We start from the raw sequence: 16,334 nt of genomic DNA on the forward strand, positions 1-16,334 counted from the left end.
GCCTCGTTCCGCCCAGATGGTGATGTCGTCGGCGTAGATGGTATGGTTGATATTGTCGACTCGTAGTTGCTGGGCAAGGCCAATCATGACTAAGTTAAAGAGCATAGGAGAGATAACTGAACCTTGCGGGGTGCCTTTGCTGCCAAGGGGAAGCAGGTCTGATCGTAAATCCCCGGCTGAGAGGGTGGCCGTGCGATTGCAGAGGAAGTCACAGATGCAATTCTAGGCTCACTATACCAGGTGGATGTGGGAGACCTGGTCAAGGATAGGTGTGTGGGAAAGGCTGTCAAAGGCTTGAGTGAAGTCGAGTCCAAGGATGGCTTTCGTATTAGGGGAATGGTCGTTTAGTACTTGATGTTTGAACTGCAACATAGCGTCTTGAGTTGAAAGGCGAGGGCGAAATCTAATGAATTGTGTGGGGATAGAATATGACATTCCCAAAACGTTGGTAAACTAGGTATATGTCATTCCTGTTTTCTTAATGTGTCAATTACTACATTTTTATTTACTGATATGCAGTATCTATTTAATTTGCTCGTGTTTGACTTGAAGTTCAACTATTGTGAGCACCTTTCTTGTATTTCATTATTTGCTTCATTAGCCTAGTTTATTCTGATGTCTGCCACTGCTAGTTGCCATAACGTATTAGTTACTGTATTGTTAAATTACTAATAGCAGGTCCCCCAGACAGTTTTTGTAACTGCGGGGCCTTCTGTGCTAAAGATGAATGATGAAATAAATAAAACTTTATACTTTATAAACTAGGTGAAGCAGCAATACTCTGAACCTAGTGTGGTGGCATCGGCCTTGAAGCAAATAGAAAAATAAGTGTTGGCGAAAGCCAAGGGGTGAGGGCACAGTAAGAATTTGTCTATAAATCTTCTCAGAAAGCTGCAGAATCTAATATTATGGTGGGTGACACTTCGTTCTGAAAAGGCACATTTTTTCAAACATTCTGTTGCTGCCACATATGTATGGCTGTGACCACACAATTTGTTTCCACCACTGTATATGTACGGCAGTGGCCCTCACAGGATAATGAAACTAGACCACTTGCATATTTCTCTTAGGAGACTGATCAGTTTTTCGTATAGCTGTCATGTTCTGCCAATGTTAGTGCAACCAGGTTGGCACACAACTGCAGTAAATCCTCATTACAACGGAGCCATTGAGGCAGGAAATGCACTTCATTACAAGCAGGATTTTTTTTAAAGTAGAGAGGCATAAGAACGGCCATTGCAATGCGAGAAGTGCACTCCTTTAGCATGTGAGCTCCAAAGACGTAAATTCAAATGAAGCCACACTTAATTCCGCTGACATGAGAGTATTCGGAGCAAGGAAATGTGCAATGGAAGTGCTGCACATTTTAATTATGAAGGTTGAAAGAAATAATTTTAATTACCAGTAGTCTACCCATAAGTTTTTTTACGGATGTCATGAAGTCTTTTTTATCATTTTGTCCCCAAGCAAGCAAAGTTCACATCTTTCACACCGAGAATATTGATAAAGTTATTCTGCCACAGTGGGCTTTTCTTTTTGCCTTCTCCCGCAAATTGTACTAAGTGGAGTCCTCCAACGCCACTCCACTTTGAAAGCTGGTCATTCTCAGCAGTTGCACCTACGAAACCATTCGATAAAGCAAAGCAAATAATTTAGTTCAGATATAAGGACGGTGTAATGTATGTATTGCGCTTACATGTGGAACGTTAGTTTAAATCTCATGCTGTTTTTTTTTGCAGGCTTTACCTGTCACAACTTTCCTGGGACAAACATGGCCTACATCAAAAACACGCTGGCCTCACTCCTTTCAAGGGACTTGAAGTGTCCGGAAGAGTCGAAGTTGGACGATTCAAGTGTTGTGATTTTGTAGTCCTCTACATTTTCTTTATTTTAATTTATTTCTAGTCACCCGAAGAGCACAGGTTCGATGGTTCAAACATAAGCGTTGTGTTGTGCTTAGTAGTGTTTTAGTACATCTTTATGTTAATTTTTAATATATTTCTACCAGAAATAGTGTTCCTTTATTGCGTTTCTTAGGTATCTTGGGTCATTTCATGCCTAACGATCCAGCTATCCAAAACTTTCCCGACAGCACACTATTTCATTTTTTTTATAAAACAAAAGTAGGTACAATCAGAAATTTTAGAAAAATTCGGTTCCATGCATACACGTTAAAGTGGCATCTATGCCATTGTCAGCAGTTTTAAGAAAGTCTACATATTAACGACAGTACGCAGTAATTGTTTATTTTGCTCCCCCAGAAGATCAGTAAGAATTAAAAGGCAAAAATTTGCTGAAATTCAAAGTTCAACAAAAGCTCTCGGCTAATGACAAAGATGTGCTTTTCATGTATGCATGAAACCAGATTTTTTGCAAATTCTTTCATTGTAACTTCTTTAGTGGCACTCGCAGGAAAAAAACTTTTTAACGTCTTCCAGCAGGTCACTAACAGCCACGATTTTTCAGATCGAAATCTTAAGTTTGGCATAGAATGCCCTGCCCAAGAACTTGTAGTAATGGCAGAAAACTCAACTGCATCGTGCGACAAGCAATATGGTGCAAGAAACTGCTGCCATGCGATACTTATCCAATTGCCAAGTTCTTTCAGAGCTAGATGTTTAGTAAAATTGGCACACGCCATTCAATCAATAAGAGCAGATTATACCTGTCTGCTGTGAGCTCATGCAAATTGTGCCATGATTATTGTCACTGGCTAACGAATAGAGAAATAGAGTACCTTTTTAGTAATCTTGGTTACTGTAATGCCAGTCTGTGCATTTATTTATTTATTATCTGAGAAATTGTCTTTGCTTTAGGAAAACATCGTTATTGTATCAAACTGCAGGCAGTTTGTAGATTGCAGTACTTTTTGAGAAGCTTTTATCTCAAGCCACCAGTGTTTGTACATTTAACAAATGTTTGGCGAAAATAAACACTTTATCTAGAAAAATGGTCTTTGTCCACATCAATATTGCACTGTTGATTTCCTGAAGCATTGACCTTGCTGTGTTAAGCCAGTTAAAGTGGCATAATGGTTCTGCTTGCAGATTTATAATATCATTTATTACAGGCTATATAAAAGTGTACTTCTGATTCCAGGGTGACACAGGCCTGCAACACAGAAGTGCCTGTATTTAAATTTGCACCTGTCCTCTAGTGTGCAAGGACCATACCAATGTGGCATCAACAGTAATGCTGCGACACAAAACTCAGCGGCAGTTTAAAAACAGTCGAGTGCAGTTTTCAACAGTACTCAACAAAAATAGGCAGCATATTTCAAAGGTGTTTCAATATTGCCATTCGACACATCTCCAACAATATGACAACGGGGTTTCGATATTGCCGTTCAACACATCTCCAACAATATGAGAACGGGGTTTCCGTATTGCCGTTCAACACATCTCCAACAATATGACAACGGGGTTTCAATATTGCCGTTCAATACATCTCCAACAAATGACAACAGGGTTTCAATATTGCCATTCAACATATCTCCAACAATATGGCAATGGGGTTTCAAAATTGATTTTCAAGAATTCCTCAATGGTCTTTCAATTTGACTTTCAACACATCTTCAACGGGCTTTCAACATTGACATCCAACATGGTTTCAACAATACATCAACAACTTCTCAAATTGAGGGGCCCCAATGTTTCTACAAAATGTCGCGGGCCCATTATCAACACCTGTCAACAATTTATACAATGATGTTTCAACAAAACTTCAATGTGCTTTCAAGTCCATATGTTAACGTTGCACGAAACTTATCAATGATCTTTCAACAATTTTTTTTGCAAGGGAGTGTTTCTGCATTCTTATTCTTTTAAATTTTTACTTGGGATCACATTTACGGTACTTCTCAAGTTGTCGGCGCAGTGGGCGTTTTAATTTTCAGTCAGACACACGGCAGACGATTTTAACGTTCAATTAATTCTTAGAGCCGCATGTGTAAACTCTGCATGTGGTAAAGTATTGGAACGTTGACTGAACTGCCTCCTATATTTCAGTAGCTCGTAATATCTTACACTAAAACTTGTTGGCACTTACACGTAGCGGCGCGACTATCGCCTCGAGAGCCGGTGAAGAAGAGGGCTGTCGTGCAAGTAGCGCGACAGTAGACGGCGCTGGCGCGCTCCACTTCGACCGCGGTAGCTGGCGGGCCTAAGTAAACCGTTACCGCAGCGGCCACCTGTTCGCGTAGCCTCCCACAAATTGGTGACCTAGATGACCGAGCGGAGCCATGTCAGCGTCAACGCACCGACTCTACCAAGGCGAGAGCGACGTGGCCTCACGCGGTCCGGGAGACGTCCCGCGGTTGCAGGTTGTCACGGGATTTTACATCGACATGCCGGACATCCGGGTCATCCAGCTAGACCGCCAGTTCCGTATCAACAATGTTCCAGGCTCCGGCTGCCGCACCCCGGCCCCGACTTCTACAAGGACTTGCGAGCAGCCGTCCTAGCTCCCTACGCCACCTCGAACGCTCCGTCAAAACAGCTCTCGCCATTCGAACCGCCCGTCATTCCGCATCTTGTCCCACATCGCCTGCGTCCACCCCCGCCGATCATCAGCGCGCGCCAGCGCCAGCATCGAACCTCTGCTCGGTCCGTGAGCCCCCTCCCCATCACAAAGGCAGCTGCGCGACGGTTCTTTCGTGCAAATTCACTGGGCCAAACGCAAGTGTTTTCGGCTATTCTTTCTATGACCCGCCGCTCTCCTTCCTTCGACGATCCCGCAAGCTATCCGCTTTCCTTTGGGAAAAACCTCACTCATCACCACTGACGCCGACTACGGGAAGGGCTCCGAGGCCCGAGCTCTCTCCGGAGTTTTTCGTAGGTGGTAGAGCTTCTGTCGTCCCCCCCCCCATCCCCGCACACACACACGCACGCACACCTAAAATGGCATTACCAGAGTTTTGTCGCCCAAATAATTTCAGGCTTCTCTTGAATTGCCTCGACCTTCTCACTTAAAATTTTATTGTGACTAATAGCTTACTGCATCATTGCTGGCGCGGACGTGCACGGCTTTTGATTCATAATTTTGCTTTATTTCTGCAAATACTGACGATAAGTGGACAAGCGCATTAGAAGCACTAGCGGCGGCTGCCTCATCCGTATTTTCTCACTTAAACATTGTTTTAAGTTTCCACTGTAAGACCATCCACCTACACAACATATTTAAATATACACACAGGACAAAGTTTATTATATTTTTGAAGTAGGAGGAGGTACCCAATTAACAATTATTCTTCAAGATATGGATAACTTATGCCTAGAGAATGAATATGTTGCTGTATGTTCACCGCGCTTCAAATTACTTTGCGTGCATTTTCGACCCAGAGAAAAACCTGCCGACTTCAGTAAACCCTTTGGCAGATTCTTTTATCAACGGCGTGTGGATTACACGCGAAGGATATCTTAATATTGCTTCTCTTTCCAGTAAGCAATACTAAGGACTCATGAAAAAACTCTTCTAATAATTTACAACATTCACTAGGGATGGAAACATCGCTACTTGCATGCAGAGGTCATAAATGTATACAAGGTGTCCCAACTATCATGCACTAAGATTTAAAGAAAGAGCGATTGCGTTACTCGAAGAAAACCCAGTGCGTATTGTTTCCAGTAGAGTGAAGTAGGCGCCGGTAAACTTTTGTCACTGAGATTTAATTTGACAATGGTAATGAATTGTCTAAGTCGAGACGTACTGTTCTCATTCTCAATATGTGAACGAGGCATTTGTAGGCAACCCCAAATGACATTACAGGGCGACACCACAAGAACAACCTTCGCAATGCCCCCCGCAGGGGCGTCTGCGTCAGCAGGCGTTTGGTGTGTTGCGACACCACGTACCCGAGCACACGAGGGTTGGACCCTCCCGCGTGTAGCCGTGCGCGGCTTAGCCGTGTCTGGGGAAAAGGGGATCCTGGGGGTTGAGCTGATGCCGGTTGTTTGGACCTTTAAGGCCCCCCGGCGGAGGCAACACACCTCTTTGGCCTCGGCTTCACATAGACGGCACCCTCGGGCTGACCCACCCGGGGGAAATCGGTAGTCGCCTTTTCCTGTCTCTCTCTCCTCAAACCTTCGTCTTTATCTCTCCCTTTTTGATCTTTCCTGTCTTCTTCTCTCTTCCATTTACTTCCTTTCTCTACGGCGGCAAGGGTTAACCTTGTGTATGTGCCCTCCCTTGGGTATAATATATTAGGTTATAGTGGCAGTGTACGGTTGGCGCCTGCAGCCTTACCCGTTTAAGTCCTGCAGCGTCCCCAAGTTGGGCTCCATGGTGGGTGGCCGCCATTGCTGCTGAAAACATACAAAACTACTATGGGAACACCCGCATTTCCCCGCCTACTTGATCGTCACCCTCAGAAGAGGGGACGCACCGAAGACTTAAGCACTTGTTTCAACCGCACGAAAGAGACCTACCCAAGATACCACGTAGTACACAGTGAGAATCCTGAAAAACAAGCTAGATTTATTTCTCCATTCACAGTAGCAAAATCTTTGACCGAAGCCTTAGGGTCAGGTTATAAGGTAACGAAAATGGCTAGCGGAGACCTTCTTCTTGAGATCCCTCAGAAACATCAGTACGAGAAGCTTGGCAGTCTAGTGACATTTGGTAACATACCAATCTCTATTTCACAACATCGTACAATGAACAGCTCACGGGGAGTCGTGTCAGAGGCAGACCTCCTAGACTTGACAGAAACTGAACTCCTGGAAGGGTGGAAAGAACAAAATGTTACTGACGTAAAACGCATTAAAATTAGACGAGACAACAAGGAAATCCCCACTAAACATCTTATCCTAACATTTTCATCCAGCGTACTGCCAGAAACAATCGAAACAGGATACATCAGGTTAAATGTTCGACCATTCATCCCCAACCCTAGACGGTGTTTCCAATGTCAGAGGTTCGGCCATGGCTCGCAGAGCTGCCGTGGTCAAATAACTTGTGCAAAGTGTGGAGTTCAGGGCCACCCCTCCGACAACTGCAGTGGCACACCTCACTGTGTGAACTGCACTGGTGACCATCCCGCTTACTCACGCTCCTGTCCAAACTGGAAGAAAGAAAAAGATATAATCACCCTTAAAGTCAAGGAAAATATTTCGTTTAAGGAAGCCCGTAAAAGGTGCTCTCCTTTCCACAACACACCTTATGCTGATGCGGCGCGTCGGGGGGCGGCGTCGCAGCGGCCAATCCAAAGTGCCATGCCCGCGTGCAGCGAGCAGGCACCTTTGGCTCCTGCCCCCAGGGTGGAAGTAGGTAAGCCTACTCCATCCAACCAGCAACCAGGCCCGGCTACCCTTGGGTTGCCGGTCCCACAAGAGTTATCTGCGGAAACCTGCGCTGCACGCAGCGATCCCGCAGGACCGATAGCGGCCACGAAGGTAGGCGCAGCCGAGGCTGCCTCGACCTCCCCGGCCCCTCGCAGCGCTGGCAAAAGACGGCGCAGCCAAATCCCACAGGGAGCCCCATCGACCTCAGGGCTGGTGGGCGCAGGTGTCTTGCCTTCCGAGGTGAGACTCTCACGAAAAACTTCTCGCTCGCGAGAGCGCGTGTCCGGCGCCTCACAAGAGGCAATGGACACAACACCTATAATTACGGCGCAGCAAGCGCCTAAGGAGCGGCGAGGTTCCCTCGAGCGCTCCAGAAAAAACAAAACCCCGGTTACAGGGCCTCGAAAGAGCTCTGTAACCTAAGGCATCACCTCCCTTTCCGTAGACACAGTACTTATTTAAAATAAATATGGATACACAAATTATCCAATGGAACGTCAGAGGTCTTCTTAGAAACCTGGATGACGTACAAGAACTCATACACAAACACAATCCAAAAGTGCTGTGTTTACAGGAAACACACCTAAAATCAAAACACACAAACTTTCTCCGACAGTATATAACTTTTCGCAAAGATCGCGATGATGCTATCGCATCATCGGGAGGTGTAGCTATAGTTATCCACAAAAGCATTGCATGTCAACATTTACAGCTCCAAACGCCTCTTGAAGCAGTGGCAGTTCGAGCTGTCCTCCTAAACAAACTCATCACCATTAGCTCGCTTTACGTACCCCCACACTACAAATTAAACAAACATGAATTCCAGTCATTTATAGACGAATTGCCAGAACCTTATGTTGTTCTTGGCGATCTCAATGCGCACAGCTCCCTGTGGGGTGACTGTCGTATAGATGCGCGAGGTCGTCTTGTTGAACAGTTCCTTTTTTCTTCTGGTGCGTGTCTTTTGAATAAGAAGAAACCCACTTATTACTGTCTTGCAAATAATACCTTTTCTTCAATTGATCTCAGCATAGTTTCCCCGTCTATACTGCCTGAACTGGAGTGGGAAGTTGCGAACAATCCTTACGGAAGCGACCACTTCCCCATACTATTAAGAACACTTAAAGAAAACGAATATCTACCACAGGCTCCTAGGTGGCAGGTCGACACAGCCGACTGGGAGAAATTCCGAACCATAACTAGCATATCATGGGATGACATGTCCTCGTTACAAATTGATGCTGCTGTGGATTACCTTACAGCTTTTATTATAGATGCCGCATCTAAATGCATACGTGAAGTAAGTGGCTCGGCATGCAAACGGCATGTCCCGTGGTGGAACGATGAATGTAGAGTCGCACGTAGGAATCAAAACAAAGCGTGGGGGTTGCTACGCGCTTCGCCCACTGCAGAGAATCTCGTTAACTTTAAGAAAGTTAAGTCTCAAGGCAGGAGAACCCGCCGACAGGCCAGGAGAGAGAGCTGGCAAAAGTTTTTATCGAACATCAACTGGTTTACAGATGAGGCGAAAGTCTGGAACCGCGTAAATAGAATTAGAGGGAGACAAACATATTCACTCCCTCTGGTAAACACACAGGGTGATACGCTGCAACATCAGGCAGACTCACTTGGGGAGCACTTTGAGAGTGTGTCAAGTTCAAAACATTATTCGAAATCCTTCCTGAAATATAAGCAAATAGAAGAATGTAAGCCACTCAAAAGAAAATGTCCACAGAGTGAATCCTACAACTGCCCATTCAGTATTGCTGAGTTGAAAGCTGCCTTGAGCTCATGCAAGAGCTCTGCACCCGGATCTGACAGAATCATGTATGAAATGCTCAAAAACTTACACGATGACACGCAAGTTACACTACTCACACTTTTCAACACCATCTGGGATGCAGGGTACGTTCCAACCGCATGGAAGGAAGCTATTGTGGTCCCTGTTTTGAAACAAGGTAAAGACCCTTCCTCAGTGGCAAGTTACCGCCCGATAGCCCTCACAAGTTGCCTTTGTAAGGTATTTGAAAAAATGATTAATCGGCGACTGATCCATTTCCTTGAAATGAGCAAAATGCTTGATCCTTATCAATGCGGCTTTCGAGAAGGGTGGTCCACAACCGATCATCTCGTACGTGTTGAAGCAAATATTCGGGAGGCATTCATACATAAACAGTTCTTCCTATCGATATTTCTCGATATGGAAAAGGCCTATGACACAACGTGGCGTTACGGAATCTTAAGAGACCTGTCAGAAATGGGCATCCACGGTAATATGCTTAACATAATGGAAAGCTATCTGTCAAATCGTACGTTCCGGGTAAAAGTAGGCAATGCACTCTCACGTCCTTTTACGCAAGAAACGGGTGTACCCCAAGGAGGCGTGCTCAGCTGCACGCTCTTCATCGTGAAGATGAACACGCTTCGCGCTTCATTACCTCAGGCCATCTTTTACTCTGTCTACGTGGACGACATTCAGATAGCTTTCAAATCCTGTAACCTCGCAGTGTGCGAGAGACAGGTACAGCATGGCCTGAACAAAGTCTCAATGTGGGCAGACAGGAATGGCTTTAAGATCAATCCTAACAAAAGCACTTGCGTTCTTTTTACAAGAAAGAGAGGAATGATCCCAGACCCTTGCTTAGAACTGGGTGGACAACAAATACCTGTAAACAAAGAACACAAATTTCTAGGTGTCATACTTGACTACAGACTCACTTTCGTCCCCCACATTAAACATCTTAAAGAAAAATGTCTAAAAACGATGAACATAATGAAACTCCTATCCCAGAGTACATGGGGCAGTGACAGGATGACTTTATTGAAACTCTATAAAAGCCTCATTGGTTCACGCCTAGACTATGGTGCCGTGATTTATCACTCTGCCGCCCCGAGCGCGCTAAAGATGCTAGACCCTGTTCACCATCTGGGTATCCGTTTAGCCACAGGAGCTTTCAGAACGAGTCCCGTACAAAGCTTATATGCAGAATCGAATGAGTGGTCACTTCATATCCAGAGAACATACATCAGCCAAACATATTTTTTGAAAGTCCACTCTAATCCTGAACATCCCTGTTTTAACACCATTAACGACATGACATATGCTACACTGTTTCGTAATCGTCCTTCCGTAAGACAGCCTTTCTCGCTGCGTGTGAGGGAGCTTAGTCATGAAATGCATGTTCCACTTCTCGAACTTCGCCTAATGCATCCAGCCAAGCTGCTACCTCCTTGGGAGTGGCAGTTGATACAATGCGATACATCTTTCATGGAAGTTACAAAAAACGCCCCAGAGATTGCAATCCAAATGCATTTCCGGGAACTCCAGCACAAATACTCCTGTACGGAGTTCTACACAGACGCATCGAAGTCACACGACGGGGTGTCCTATGCAGCCGTCGGTTCATCCTTCTCGGAATCCGACGTACTGCATCCGGAAACTAGTATCTTTACGGCTGAAGCCTTCGCAATATTGTCGACCGTGAAGCATATAAGGAAAACAAAACTCAGAAAATCAGTTATTTTTACGGACTCCCTAAGTGTTGTGAAGGCTTTGATATCGTTCTGTAAGCGCAAAAATCCTGTTTTAATTGAACTCTATTCCGTGTTATGTAAAGCATATTTATCTAACCAGCATGTGATTATATGCTGGGTGCCTGGCCATAGGGGCATCCAGGGTAACGTTCTAGTGGACCAGATGGCCACATCAATTTCATTACATGCAGTTAGTCCTACTGCTTCGGTCCCTGTCAAAGACCTGAAGCCTTTCTTAAGAAGGAAACTACGAAACCACTGGCAACGCATGTGGGACGAAGAAATAAATAATAAGCTCCACGTGATAAAGCCACAGTTAGGATTCTGGCCTTCCGTAACAAAATCACGCCGGACAGATGTCCTATTCTGTCGTATAAGAATAGGACACACATTCGGCACACATAACTATTTACTCACCGGAAACGAGCCTCCAACCTGCGGTAGATGCGGGGAGAGGCTCACCGTCCTCCACGCCCTTCTGGAGTGTCGGAAAGCCGAATATGAAAGAAAGAAACATTTTCCCATAGCATACCAGCAGCAGATCCCCCTTCATCCAGTAATGTTACTCGGCCCAGAACCGCTATTTGACACCGTCGCAGTTCTAAGTTATCTGAAAGATGTTGTGTTTCATGTTTTTAGCCCCACATGTTCGTAGCGTCTCCTCTCTTCAGAGCATGGCGCTATGATAATTATTTTTGAATAGCACATGCCTCTAGGCCCTTGTGGTTCAAGGGCTCTGGCGAGGCAGCAGTGCTCCAAGAAATTTTACCATCTTATATATTTTATATTTTGCATCATCCTTCTACGATGGATTTTAATGTTCATCGTACTCGTCATTAATCATCGCCATAATTTTATAGCACATAGATTTTACGCACTTTACAGCGACTATTTTTAGGCCACTTTACAGCCAAGTCACATCTTCGTCACAGAACTCATCATTCCACCGCGAAATCACTAACACTGTCTTGGCGCTCTTTGGCCATATCTGGCCCTTGCGCCACTAAACCACATACATTCATTCATTCGCAATGCCTTCAGCGACCACCACAATGTTTATTGCCATCGGCATTCGCGACTTCGCCGCAGCAGCAGCAGGCGAGCTTTCCGATGTTGTGTGTTCGTGCCTTCCGCGAATGCATGGCCTACCAAAGTTTCGCAGGCGTCGCTGTTTCTCCAGCTCGAGGATCACTTCTACGCCAACAATGTGAGTGATCAACTCTTGCTCCATCTCCACGCAAGTCGCGAGCTCCTAGAGGGTCTTTTTTTTCGGAGCTTCGACTCCTATCAGTCCTGGGCATCTACGAGAACGTGCGGCCGGTCGTGATTTCGCACTACGGCATCACTGTGGCTCCGCCTAGCTCACAACCTACGCTGTCGGTGCTGCCTGGTACACCGCTCTCGATCGGGCTGCGTGAACCTGACGCTACCAACGCAACACGACGTCCTCAACGCGCAAGACAATGCGCCCTGTGTCCGGACCATGCGTGCCCACGGCACTGTTTCCAGACAGGCACGCAGTCAGGCACGCCTGTGTGCACTCTTCCTGATTCCACTGTTGATATGCCGAATCAAGGTTGGAATTCTTAACCCGGACTTCTACTTCCATCGTGCTTCGCACTAGGAGGAAGGCCTTGCAGCGGCGCGACTATCGCCTCCGGAGCCGGTGAAGAAGAAGAGTGCTCTCGTCCAGCTAGCGTGAGAATACAACACGCTAGCCCACACGGCGCTCCCGAGTTTCCGCGGCCCCATAGATAGCCGTCCTAAACCGTGGCAGCGGCCGCTACCTCCTCCGCGCCGCCTCCCACAAACACATCTCAGTAAACCTATTGCGGCCAGCCACTGTCTCCGTTACGCAACGCCGTCCCCTTCGTATATTTCTCCTGATCTTCGGCGAGAACTTGACAGCTCAAGCCATCTCGCGGTCCCCTGTGCCTTATTTGACTATGTATCTTTTGTTGCGCGCTTCCAACAATGCTATCAATAGATTAGTGACAGCTTCATTTTGTAACTCTTCATGTAATTTTATAAAGCATTTAGTAGCGCTTAGGCATTTAAAGTAGTAAATTTCAGCTTCTTTTTAACCTTCCTACTGACTCTAATATCCTCATAGGGACGATAGTTCGGCTACTTGGCAGGCACATTCCAGAGCCGTCTTTCCACGTCTTTGTGTCCGCGGTAGGAAGCTGGCATTCAATTCTCGGAAAGTCATAAAGCACAGGAAAACACGAAATACAAAGAGGGTGAGGAATTACCTAGAACGCTTGTGCTGTATGTCACATTTCTTTGTGTCTCGCTGCTCCTAAAGCTCGAGGTTTTTAACAAAATTATCTTTCACGCGGGTATGGCGAATGGAGTATTTCCGCGATCCCGAGTTAGATCCAACCTTTGCGAAATTGTTTCTCTTATTTAAAACTACGGAGTCGGGAAGAGATGCCACACTAAGCATTGGCTTGCAGGATTATAGCTTGCAGCTGGCTGGAGTCGTTGTTTCGAAGCGAAAACATGATTACGCAGACAAGATGGCGCCTTTGCTCACAAATGTTTATTATTAATTGGAGGACGGTCCGCACATGCAGAAAATCGAATAGAGATAAAAAGAAAAAACTTCGAGGACACCTAAGCACTTTTCATGAGATGTAAATGCGAAAGTATTAATGTCCAATTGAACACCATTGAGCAGTCCCTCGAGTTTTGCGCTACGAGTAATGTGCCATAGTAGCACGTGCTTCCCGGGCCAGCAAGCAGCAGCAGTTTGCGGGGCCAATGCTGCGTGCTACCGACATCAAGTGGGACGAGAGACTCTCCCCTCACGCAACACCTGGCGCGCTAGCGTTGCAGCAAGCGTTCCCTCTCGCTCACTCTTCTCCGTCGAGTAGGGTGTTGGAACGAAATGTTTTTCATTCTGGATGTAGTTGCGTTTCACTGAAAAAGACGTTCGATTCCAGTTCTGCTCCGTAAAGGAAAAAATGATCCGTAACGGCTCATAACGGTTTTTGTCTGCATGCTAAAATTTTCGTTGTAGAGCAACGATAAAAACATAATATGTATTGCTGCAAGTAATTGACATGATATTCTGAGGTCACGCTCAGTGCCTTGAATTTGAGCATGATCTCCGAATTCATAATTCATAGTCAATTACGCATTGAGCATGATCTCAGAAGCGAAATGCGAAAGCACCCGTGTACTTAGATTTAGGTGCACGTTAAAGAAGAATCCCGGGTGGTCGAAATTGTTCCGGAGTCCCTTACGACGGCGTGCCTCATCATCAGATCGGGGTTGTAGTACGTAAAACCCCATAATTTAATTTTCAGTTATGATCTCAGAAGCAGCATGTCAACGAGTGTACTCGCCGGAATTGGAGAAATCAAATAAAATAATAAATAACATTTCGGTTACGTTTTTGTTCAGGTCAGAAATATCGTTTTTTTTTTCGTTTTTGTTTTCTTTCCGACACACTGCCGTCGAGACGAGCTCGAGACGCAACTTCGCAGCCAATGGGAATTGAGGAGCCGCTTCAACGCTCCAGAGGATAGACGGCGGCTCTCTTGCTCAATCAGCCATTTCACGCTTTCGTAGAAAAATGACAATAACCGGCGGGAGGCATCTATCATTAGAGTGTAGTTCCAGTATTCATTAGAGTGTAGTTCCTTCAATTATGCACTGTAAGTAAATTTCTCAAGGTTACATCATTTTATGCCGAAGTGCTGCATACTTCACTGGAAGAAAGCCGAGGTAGTAGTACGATCCTTGGCACATTTGTTATTGAGTCGTCGTATACAGAATAAATAAATTTTGGCTTAGTGTGCAGTCATTCATATCGCGTTATTTCTTTAAAATATTTGAATTATTGACACAAACCACATGATCAACCTAATTATTGACTGAAGGCGTTAAGAGGAAGAAAAAGGTATGTAATCCCTCGTACTGTGGGACTCGGTTTAGCGAAGGTTTCGTATATGAATTGCGAAGAGGGCCGCTTTCTTTAGCGATCATTTGCCATTTGCCACACTGTGCGCTTGGAAGAAGTATTCAAGCTATTAAACTGGGAAGGTTTAGGAGTAAAGATCGACGACGAATACATCAACAACCTACGGTTTGCCAATGACATTGTTCTAATAAGCAACACTTTAGACGAGTTACAACAAATGATTGAGGACCTTAACAAGGAACAGTAAGAGGGGTTGAAGAATAATATGCAGCATACAAAGATAATGATGGATAACCGGGCAAGGGAACCAGAGTTCAGGATCGCAAGTCAGCGTCTAGAGTCTGTGAAGGAGTACGTTTACCTAGGTCAACTAATCAGAGGGAACCCTGACCATGAGAAGGAAATTCACAGAATAATAAAAATGGGTTGGATCGCATACGGCATACATCGTGAGCTCCTGACTACAAGCTTACCGTTATCATTGAAAAGTAAGGTATACAATCAGTAGATTTTACCGTTGCTGACATATGGGGCAGAGACTTGGAGACTGACTAAGAAGCTTGAGAACAAGTTAAGGACCGCGCAAAGAGCGATGGAACGAAGAATGCTAGGCATAACGTTATGAGACAGAAAGAGAGCGGTTTGGATCAGAGATAAAACGGGTATGGACGATATTCTAATTGACATGAAGAGGAAAAAATGGCGCTGGGCAGGTCATGTAATGCGCAGATTAGACAACCGTTAGACCATTAAGGTGACAGAATGGGTACCAAGAGAAGGGAAGCGCAGTAGAGAATGGCAGAAGACTGGGTGGTGCAACAAAATTAGGAAAGTTGTGGGTGATAGCTGGAATCGGTTGACGCTGGACAAGGGTAACTGGAGATCGCAGGGAGAGGCCTTCGTCCTGCAGTGGACATAAAATAGGATGATGATGATGATGATGATGCCATTTTAGAGGAGACTACAAAGCTGGACATTTTTATTGGGAGCTGAAGTCACATTAGACAAGTAGAGGGATCATTTGACCCACGCTCACTGTCTGTTTATCTTCTCGTCACTACTGGACAGAAATAGTGAAAACAAATGACCCCGTACAAAAATGTGTACACTGTGACTACAGCTTGGATGCTATAGTGTATAGACCAGAACACAACAGCCTCGCACCCAGACTAACCGAACGCATACTCTCGCACCCGGGTTGCCCGATCGACCGGCGCCATTTTGTACTGGGCTGCCAAAGTGTGTTCGCCGGCGACCGGCACACATGGCGAGCGTCAGCTCTAGGACTGCAAAGTGCGGAAATGTGCCCGTTCACGCGGATCCAAAGTACAGGAAGTCATCTGGGCATCATTGCGTCGTGTTTGGATGCGAAAACAACCAGTGCAAAAGGAGCAGGTTGCTTAGCGCTGTTTGCGAAGAGCACAACACACGTAGGGAATCGTGCCGGTGCGGTGTTTTCAGCCTGCACCTATTTCCATCCGCCACGAAGAATGCCAAGCTGCGCCACCAGTGGATAGCTGCAGTGAATAGGAAGAACTACCAACCCAGTGAAAATGCACGAGTGAGTATTCGATCTCTGTATATTTTGC

At 45.6% G+C, this 16,334-nt stretch overlaps 1 protein-coding gene across 2 annotated transcripts in view; it reads right to left on the reverse strand.

Annotated features, from left to right (window-relative positions):
• Nucleotides 1-16,334, reverse strand: part of LOC142576521 (uncharacterized) — a 100,451-nt gene that overhangs the window by 18,730 nt on the left and 65,387 nt on the right. Inside the window, exon 6 of one of the 2 annotated variants that reach the window (XM_075686671.1) lies at nt 1,366-1,618. The exons of the other annotated variant lie outside the window; for it this stretch is intronic. Within the exon in view, the coding sequence (XP_075542786.1) occupies nt 1,559-1,618 (60 nt within the window). The 3' untranslated portion in view covers nt 1,366-1,558. Of the gene's footprint in view, nt 1-1,365; nt 1,619-16,334 lie in introns of those variants that run through there. 2 annotated transcript variants of the gene reach the window in all.

This window comes from Dermacentor variabilis, chromosome 3 (genome assembly GCF_050947875.1).
Source record: "Dermacentor variabilis isolate Ectoservices chromosome 3, ASM5094787v1, whole genome shotgun sequence".
In the NCBI taxonomy this organism is placed as follows: Eukaryota; Metazoa; Arthropoda; class Arachnida; order Ixodida; family Ixodidae; genus Dermacentor; species Dermacentor variabilis.